Raw genomic sequence first — 10,411 nt, 5'->3', positions numbered from 1 at the left:
AGTCTTTGGTGCTAGGTGATCTAAACCAAACCTCAGACCACTAGTTTGTGTCCAAGTCTAACAAGCATACATTAAGACAGGAAGCATCAGGACCCTAAAGAACTACATTCTCCTGCAAAGACATCGGCATCATCAAATTCTTTCCAGCAACCCCATGACTCCACAAGCTCGTCCCGGGCATCTCTCAATCTGAAAAGCTGAGAACCCAGAGACATGAATGTCACTGCTGAGATAAAACCACTGCTGCTTTTATGGGAATCACTGTAATAAAAAGTAACAGCAGCTTTAGTGGCTACCAGCTTCCTGTGATTAACAACGAGAGATGAGATTTAGGATACACCCTGGACAGGCCACCAGTCTATCGCAGAGCACACACATATAGACAGACAAAGAGATTCACGCTGTCACTCACACCCACAGTAAATTTAGATTCACTAATTCACCTAACTTGCACGTCTTTGGCAGTGGGAGGAAGCTGGGGCACCTGAAGGGAACTCATGCAAACACTGGGAAAACATACAAATTTCACACAGAAAGGACCAAGTCGGAAGGATACCTGGAACCATTGAGCTGTGAGGAAAACAGTGCTAACCACTCAGCCACTGTGCCACACAACTTGATATACAATGTACATGTCTATCTTAACTTTATGCTGTGGTCACTGTGCATGTTAAAAGATACCAATACGGCCCAAAATAAGAAGTTCACTGATCCTCAACTGTATCTACCAGAATGTAAAATTTCAGAGATGAATATGAAGTTGCAGACCCACTCACTCATGAATTTACTGACTGACCGACTCCATTAATATGATACTTGCCCCCTGATAATCACTGTGAATAATAATAATGATAATAATGATAAAAGAAACAAGTTCTGTGTGATGAACAAAGGTGCAATTCTAGCATCTTGTCTGACTCCAAGTGATCCAGTGTACCACTGCTGGAATATATCACATTATGTGCTTCACATTGGTCTTCTGGGGTTCATTCTGCAGCCTTCTGAGGTAAAATATCAGTTTGAAGAGTAAAAATATGGCTGATGTGATTCAATATGGCTGATGACCCCTTTTGGCCAGAAAGTTGATGAAATGTGTGAGCGTGTGTGTGGTGGAGAAAGAGATGATCAGCCAAATGAGCCTTAAAAAGCAGACAGATTTGTCACACATGACAAATGTGTTTGCAAATCACCACATCATCTGTCCTCGGTTCTGATTGGCTCTCATCAGACTTCTCCCAGAATCCTGTAGAGGTCCTCGGGTAGAACACGACCTTCTTCACCACGACTAACGTTCCGCACCATCCTGTAATTGCACATTACCATAAATGTATTTAATATACAGTGCATCCAGAAAGTATTCACAGCACTTCACTTTAGCACATTTTGTTATGTTACAGCTTCTTTCCAAAAAATATTCCAAAAGGTTTGTTTGTATATTTGGTTGTTTTTGTTTTTTGTTTTTGTTTTTTGCAAATTTATTCAAATGATATGAAATGATATTTTTATTTTCAAGGTGTGATACACCAAAGAGGTGCCCAGCCCTCATGGGCTTATAAGACACACCATAGAAAATAAAGAACAATAAACAGAGGGATGCCACAACACATCCACCAATCTAGAACTGACATTTACAGTTTACAATACTCAAAACATACTTCATTATCAATCAGTTTCAGTGTGCAGTCATAGCTTCATAATCAAACATAAAGTGCGCCTCTGCAGAGCAGATAGGCATCCAACATAAATTGAGCCATATGGAAAACCTTTTTGTTAAATAGATATGCAAGTCTACATTCATCTGTCATATAAAATAAATCGGAATATTCAGTGGTCATTCTAAGAAAAACTTATGCCTCAAATTATGGTAGAAAGGACAGTAGAACAAAAAATGCATTTCGTTTTCCACCTCTCCCAGGTCACAGAGGTGACACTTCCTATTCTCTTCAGGGATCGAATGGAAACGTCCCGTTTCAACCACCAGAGGCAGAATACCACATCTCAACTGGGCACAAAAAGATCTCTGTGCTTTAGTTAGGTTAAGGGTGACATATGGCTCTGGTTGGTAGACCGACTTTATCAAACTGTACACTCTTAATTTGGGTTTGTGCAGAATTTCTTCTGCCCACTTCTGTTTATAATTTTCAAACAACATTTCCTTAATCTGTTTAACATTACAGGACAACTTATTTCTATAAATATATTGAAGACCTACTTCATCAAAGATTTTAATAAGTTCCTTTGCCCAACGACAGTTTTTTGATAGGTCCCACAAAAATATTTGTTTGACAAGTCTGCTGTCGGACATATTAATAAACCTATTCCAAAGTCGCACCATGTCACCCTTAATCCACACTTCACAAGGTTCCCATCCCGTATCACCACATACAGCGAGCTTAGGGGCCATTTTGTGTACACCAAGAAAGCAGCACATAGCCCTGTTTTGAAGTGTAATACATTTTGTTAGATTACAGTACCCCCAAACCCCTGCACAGTAGTCTAAAATTGGACAAACACAAGAATTATACAACTGTGTATATGCATTGTACCCAAGATCCCTACACAGCTTGACCTTGTTAAGAACAGCTCCCAGAGCTCTGCCTGCAGAGCCTGATAGAGTTTTTATTCCTTTTTCAAAGGTAAGATGGGCATCAAGAGTAAGTCCTAGATATTTATAATGCTCAGTATATGACAAGGGTATTGAACCAAAACAAAACTTAAAATCAGACTGAAGTTCACCCTTCTTCCTAAAATGCATAATCTGCGTTTTGTTTTCATTTATCTTTAATCTCCATCTGTTGCACCAATCATGAACTATATCCAGCTGTTTTTGAAGATCGTCTACAGTCTCTGCCAGGAGGACTAGATCGTCTGCATAGACAAGAGTGCCAACTGTAAGATCACCCAGTCTGACACCAAGATCTGCTTGCTTAATTTCCATTATCAAATCATTAATATAAATTGCAAACAGCGTTGGTGACAGCACGTCCCCCTGCTTAACACCTGACTGAGTTGAAAACCAGCCAGTTCTATAGTCATTGATCTGCACACATGCAACTGGTGTTTGGTAAATTACGTTCAAGGCGTTATAAAATTTGCCATCTATACCAGTATTTAACAGTTTGAAACTAAGAAGATCATGATTAATGCAATCAAATGCTTTCTGAAAGTCTATAAAACATGAGAAAGTTGGTTTACTCTCTTGTATTCTCACTTGAACTAGAGTGGACAGAGAGAATATGTGGTCAATACAGGCTTTATTCTTTCGAAAACCATTCTGCTCGTCAACCAACAAATCAAATGTCTCCAGATAACTATATAATCGTCTATTAAGAATACTGGAGTAGAGCTTGTAAACACAACTTAAAAGACTTATCCCTCTATAGTTCAAAGGAACTCTAGGATCATTATATGGGGACTTTGGAATTGGTTTAATAATGGATTTATACCATTCAGAAGGAACTAAGCTGTACTCAAAACAGATGGAAAAAATTTTACACAAAATTGGGAATAAACAGGGCACTTTAAGTAAGTCATTAGATAAATGATCAATACCTGTAGCTTTTCTTAGTTTAAGTGTATCAATCGCCCTTTTTACCTCCTCCTGAGAGAAGCTAGCATTTAAGTACGGGTTGGGGAAATAAGACGCTTGCTGCATATTAATTTCCGTAACATTTTTTTCTTCAACTCTCTTTGCAAGAAAATAATTATCCCACTCTGGAAGGCAGTTACTTCGGGCAAATAAAGAACAAAAATCTTTTTCCCATTTTTTCAAAATACAGTGCACAGAAAAGAGAGAGGATCCATTTTCCAACACCACTTCCATCGGGATAGGTTTAACCCTTTTCGGGGCCCAACTTATTTATCAAGTTCCAAAACAACTGAGGATTATTTGATTGCAAATGCTCTATTTTTAATGCCTGCCCCCTCTCATGTTTTCTTTTACAGGCTCTCAATTTCTTATCAAAGCTCTGTTGTTTAACCTTAAATTAATTCCTTAATTGTTGTTTCCTCATGTCATTACTATCACACTTTAAGAATATTTTCTCAGCCCTTCTCATTTTCTTCCACATTTCTTTCAGCTGTTCGTTCCAATAAGGTTTATGTTTTCTAATAAATCCAGCTGACTTGGTGCAAACATTTCTTTGACCATTATTGACATTGCAGATGTATTCACAAAAATCGCTATACCATTTATCAATATCTTTTGGACATTGTACTAGAGTGAGCCTATCTAGGAATTCAACAAACATGGTTTGACACACATTAGTGGAAAGGGCATGAGGTGAGACTGTTCTAACATTTTTCTGCGGAAAATAACTTGGTAGAACATTATCTGACCCCAAATAATCAGCAGTAAAGCCCCCTCCTGCTTGAAAACTCAGGACCAACAATGAGTGATCCAGTACTTTACACCTGTCCCCAACCATGCTGAAACAGCAGACACTCCCATTCTCAATTAGCTCATGAGGACTGTAAATGTTGAACTCAGTACAGCTGCTTAAGCATTCATGAGAAGTAATAATGTAATCAACAACAGCCCTCCCTTTTACAGAAAGTGAGGTAAAGTTATCTTTTCCAGGCATCCGCCCATTCAAGACACAGCATTTTGAGTCCTTTAAAAATTCTATCAGCATTTCACCCTGTTTATTTACAATATTATCCAGACTGACTCTGGGTGGAACATGCATATCTGTCTCACCAATAAAGTCTTCCAAATGCCCTATTCGGCTATTTAAATCTCCACAGACATAAACAGCATCAATGTCCACCAGATTATACATCTGGACCAACAGGTGATTATACAGTCCGTGTGCGTCAGCCCATACGGAACCTTCCGGAGGAAAATAACAGGAAAAAATTATAAAGAAGTACTCCGAAACCAAGTGTTTGACCTGTAGGCCGATAATACCATCTACTGATTTATCCATCACACTTACGTTATAAGAACTGAGGACATCATTTTTAACCAAAATACCCACCCCCCCCGACCCTTTAGGGGCTTTAATGTGAGTTTTCCTGTTATAACCAAACCAAGTATACCCATCTACATTAATCACATTTGATCCAGTAAGATGCGTTTCGTTAAGAGAGATAAAGTCCGGCTTAAAGTTCAATAGCATCAAGAGTCTGAGTTCATAGTTCATATCCGTCCAGCCATTTATGTTCCAGTGTACAAGAACGAATTGATCATAACTTACCGGCTGAGCGGGGGATCCTCAGTTGTCGACCCTCCGTCTCTCCTCCTCTCGTCGGTTATCAACCGCACCTGCGGCTACCGGGCGTCTCCTCACTCTCCCGTTCCCGGTGATGTAAAACTGCTGACCGGTGGGTATTTCATCCAGTAATGTTATAAAATTCAATTCCACCAGTCTTTCAGAGTGAGCCTTGGCTGAACAAATGAAGACTCCCCTGAATCTATCATCACTTTTCAGCCTCTGTTTCTTATGCAGTACGTCCACTTTATCTTGCACGGAACCGAATTCAACCTTTATCACTCCGGGCCATCCTCCTCTTTCTTTCTTTCTTTCTTTCTTTCTTTCTTTCCTTTCAGCTGCCACCACACCACGGGGGCTCTCCCACTCCAGCCCCTGGGTGAGCAGCTCCTCCACAACAGCCATAACGTTTTCCCCTTCCACAAACTCTACACCAGAGATAATCACCGAAACATCAGGATCAAAGCGAGTATTCGCTTTGTTCTTCGCCCCATCAACTTTAACTTCCAGCTGTTCAATTCTCGCCACTACGTGGCCGAGCTCCAAGTCCAAATTGTTTTGAATTTCTCTGGTTTTCAGAGCGAGTTCAGCTTTCAAGCAATCTCTGTTTTCTGTAATCATCTTTTCCATCGAGTTGCACAGACTGTCCATCTTAGAGTTTGTTTCTCAAACATGTCTTTCATCCCATCCATTTTATTGTTCAGCGTCTTCAGCTCCCGCAACACCGTGTCTGACAATCCAGACTCACCTGCGGTGGCATCTTTCTTATTTTTCAGCCTCGTAACAGGTCCATCACTCGACATTTCGGGCACACAGGTTTCCAAACACTTTTACACTCTTTCAATGTGCAACTTCGCTTGTTTTTACTTACAAAATGCGGCTCATTCGGTTAAAATGAGTTAAAATGAGGACGCCGAAAAAACCACATACCAACACACCGGAAGCACCCACCCTGGTTGGAGTGAATGAAAATGAAAAATGAATGAATTAATGAATGAAAAAACTAACAAATCACGTGTACATAAGTATTCACACCCTTTGCTCAATATTTTGTTGCTGCACCTTTGGCAGCAATTACAGCCTCAAGTCTTCTTGAATATGATACCACAAGCTTGGTGCACCTATCTTTGGGCAGTTTTGCCCATTCCTCTTTGCAGCACCTCTCAAGCTCCATCAGGTTGGATAGGGAACGTCAGTGCACAGCCATTTTCAGAATTCTCCAGAGATGTTCAATCTGATTCAGGTCTAAACTCTGGCCGGGCCACTCAAGGACATTCACAGAGTAGTCCTGAAGCTACTCATTTGATATCTTGGCTGTGTGCTTAGGGTCATTGTCCTGCTGAATGATAAACAGTCATCCCAGTCTGAGGTAAAGAGCACTCTGGAGCAGGTTTTCATCCAGGATGTCTTTGTACATTCCTGCATTTATCTTTCCCTTAATCCTGATGAATCTCCCAGTTGCTGCCACTGAAAAAAACACCCCCACACCATGATGCTGCCACCACCATGCTTCACTGTAGGGATGGTGCCTGGTTTCCTTCCTTCCTTGTGGTTTCCTGAGTTCCACAAGGTTCTGTGCTAGGACCAATTTTATTCACTTTATATATGCTTCCCTTAGGCAGTATTATTAGACGGTATTGCTTAAATTTTCATTGTTACGCAGATGATACCCAGCTTTATCTATCCATGAAGCCAGAGGACACACACCAATTAGCTAAACTGCAGGATTGTCTTACAGACATAAAGTCATGGACGACCTCTAATTTCCTGCTTTTAAACTCAGATAAAACTGAAGTTATTGTACTTGGCCCCACAAATCTTAGAAACATGGTGTCTAACCAGATCCTTACTCTGGATGGCATTACCCTGACCTCTAGTAATACTGTGAGAAATCTTGGAGTCATTTTTGATCAGGATATGTCATTCAAAGCGCATATTAAACAAATATGTAGGACTGCTTTTTTGCATTTACGCAATATCTCTAAAATCAGAAAGGTCTTGTCTCAGAGTGATGCTGAAAAACTAATTCATGCATTTATTTCCTCTAGGCTGGACTATTGTAATTCATTATTATCAGGTTGTCCTAAAAGTTCCCTAAAAAACCTTCAGTTAATTCAAAATGCTGCAGCTAGAGTGCTGACGGGGACTAGAAGGAGAGAGCATATCTCACCCATATTGGCCTCTCTTCATTGGCTTCCTGTTAATTCTAGAATAGAATTTAAAATTCTTCTTCTTACTTATAAGGTTTTGAATAATCAGGTCCCATCTTATCTTAGGGACCTCGTAGTACTATATCACCCCAATAGAGCGCTTCGCTCTCAGACTGCAGGCTTACTTGTAGTTCCTAGGGTTTGTAAGAGTAGAATGGGAGGCAGAGCCTTCAGCTTTCAGGCTCCTCTCCTGTGGAACCAGCTCCCAATTCAGATCAGGGAGACAGACACCCTCTCTACTTTTAAGATTAGGCTTAAAACTTTCCTTTTCGCTAAAGCTTATAGTTAGGGCTGGATCAGGTGACCCTGAACCATCCCTTAGTTATGCTGCTATAGACGTAGACTGCTGGGGGGTTCCCATGATGCACTGTTTCTTTCTCTTTTTGCTCTGTATGCACCACTCTGCATTTAATCATTAGTGATCGATCTCTGCTCCCCTCCACAGCATGTCTTTTTCCTGGTTCTCTCCCTCAGCCCCAACCAGTCCCAGCAGAAGACTGCCCCTCCCTGAGCCTGGTTCTGCTGGAGGTTTCTTCCTGTTAAAAGGGAGTTTTTCCTTCCCACTGTAGCCAAGTGCTTGCTCACAGGGGGTCGTTTTGACCGTTGGGGTTTTACATCATTATTGTATGGCCTTGCCTTACAATATAAAGCACCTTGGGGCAACTGTTTGTTGTGATTTGGCGCTATATAAAAAAAAAATTGATTGATTGATTGAAACATGATGCCTGGCATTCATGCCAAAGAGTTCAATCTTTGTCTTATCAGACCCAAAACATTTTGTTTCTCATGGTCTGAGAGTCCTTCAGGTAGCTTTTGGCAAACTCCAGGTGGGCTGGCATGTGCCTTTTACTAAGGAGTGGCTTCCATCTGGCCACTCTACCATACAGGCCTGATTGGTAGATTGCTGCAGAGATGGAAGGTTCTCCTCTCTCTGCAGAGGAATGCTGGAGCTCTGACAGAGTGACCATTGGGTTCTTGGTCACCTCCCTGACTAAGGCCCTTCTCCCTCGATTGCTCAGTTTAGACAGGTGGCCAGTTGTAGATAGAGTCCTGATAGAGCTGAACTTCTTCCATTTACGGATGATGGAGGCCACTTTGCTCATTGGGACCTTCAAAGCAGCAGAAATGTTTCCGTACCCTTCCCTAGATTTGTGCCTCCAGACAATTGTGTGTAGGAGGTCTACAGACAGTTCCTTTGACTTCATGCTTGGTTCGTGCTCTGACATGCACTGCCAAGTGTGGGACCAATATGTAGACAGGTGTGTGTCTTTCCAAATCATGTCCAGTCAACTAAATTTACCTCAGGTGGACTCCAATTAAGCTGTAGAAACATCTCAAGGATAATCGGTGGAAACAGGGTGCACCTGAGCTCAATTTTGTGCTGTGATATCTTAGTTTTGTATTTGTAATAAATTTGCAAAAATCTCAAAAAAGACTTTTTTCCCACATTGTTGTTATGGGGTATTATGTGTAGAATATTGAGGGGGGGGAAATTAATTTCATCCATTTTGGAATAAAGCTGTAACATAACAAAATGTGGAAAAAGTGAAGTGTTGTGAATACTTTCCAGATGCACTGTAGGTTTACATCTGAATATTTAATAAACTGTAATATTTTCAGAACAGGAAGCCTATTTTACCACATTCCTGATGAATCCTCATGTAGCAAATGGATGATGTCACCACAGTTAAAGATGATGTCATCAGTGCTGGCCATGCTGCTGTCGACCATGACCCTGTACCTGCCAGCAACCTAGAATACAAACAAGACAAATATGGACCAGCCTCTTTGTTATAAACATCCTGCACATCTACAGTCAGGTCCACAGGTATTTGAACAGCGACAGGTGTTTGTGTTTTTGCCTCTTTGCACCACCGCAGCGGCTGCAACTTTCTAAGGTTGTATATGTCACAAGTGGAGTGACTATGTTGTCTCATTTTGAAGGCACTTCAGAAAGTGTCCAACAAACACAGCCTTCATTCCCCTCAAATGAAGGACACAACAGGTGTATTGGTCGCAGTCCAAACAATCCCAACAGTCATGACTGTTTTATTTTTTGTCAAGACAAAATGGTTGGTAAATTCAAAAAACAGCACAATGTCAAGCTCCATGTGTATAATTAATAATAATGCTCATATGTTAAGTACAAATAAGCATGGAAAAATGATAACTGAACTATGGTTTACTCTCACTCTGCTACCTTATCACATGCAGCTGTCAAGGTTGGCAGGTCACATGGGTAGGGGAGGTAAATGCTCTGTGGGCTAGGACTGTTTCATTTCAGAATGGTCTTTGCTGTGTCTGAAGGTCAGCTCTTCATAGGACACAGCCTTTGAAGTACACTGCCCCTGATTTGGGACACAGCCCAGTATAGATTTTAAGCTTTAATTAAAAGGGTTCAACAAAAATGCCACATTAACTATTAAGGCATCATTTTCAGGGGCCATAAGTAATTAGACAACTTAAATTTAAGGATGATTGAAGTTATGATACAAATCATAACTTTGACTGCTGGTAGTCAAGCCAGGGCATGGACACATGAATATTTCCAAGTCAGTGAATTTGGCTTGGACTTCATCTCAGGAATGCAGCAGGCCTGGACAAGGTGTGTCCTTGACTACTAAAGACCTGCATGACTGAACTGGGAAAACCGCTGCAACATATCTTCAACTTTAGCCTGCAGCTACGGAGAGTGCCCACCCTCTAGAAGAAATCATGCATTGTTCCTAAGAAGAACCAGGCCAACGAGCTGAATGACTTCCGACCAGTGACATGCACTTCACACCTAATGAAGACATTGAGTGGCTCTTCCTCAGCCTCCTCAAACCCAGGTTTAACATGCCCATGACTGTCTGCAGTTTGTACACTCAACAAAAATATAAACGCAACACTTTTGGTTTTGCTCCCATTTTGTATGAGATGAACTCAAAGATCTAAAACTTTTTCCACATACACAGTATCACCATTTCCCTCAAATATTGTTCACAA

The 10,411-nt window shown here is 40.9% G+C and overlaps 1 protein-coding gene across 2 annotated transcripts in view; it reads right to left on the bottom strand.

The window, feature by feature from the left end:
* Positions 1–819: 819 nt before the first annotated feature.
* Positions 820–10,411, bottom strand: part of LOC117517169 (proto-oncogene DBL) — a 77,357-nt gene continuing 67,765 nt past the window's right edge. For both annotated transcript variants that reach the window (XM_034178097.1, XM_034178098.1), the window contains exons 25-26: positions 9,063–9,175; positions 820–1,303 (exon numbers count right to left, since the gene is read on the bottom strand). In XM_034178097.1, coding sequence (XP_034033988.1) covers positions 1,225–1,303; positions 9,063–9,175 — 192 coding nt within the window. In that variant the 3' untranslated portion in view covers positions 820–1,224. The remainder of the gene's footprint in view (positions 1,304–9,062; positions 9,176–10,411) is intronic.

The sequence above is a fragment of the Thalassophryne amazonica genome, chromosome 9, assembly GCF_902500255.1.
Source record: "Thalassophryne amazonica chromosome 9, fThaAma1.1, whole genome shotgun sequence".
NCBI lineage: Eukaryota > Metazoa > Chordata > Actinopteri > Batrachoidiformes > Batrachoididae > Thalassophryne > Thalassophryne amazonica.
Note: the sequence above shows the minus strand (reverse complement) of the source record. Positions and strands in the feature narration are given on the sequence as shown.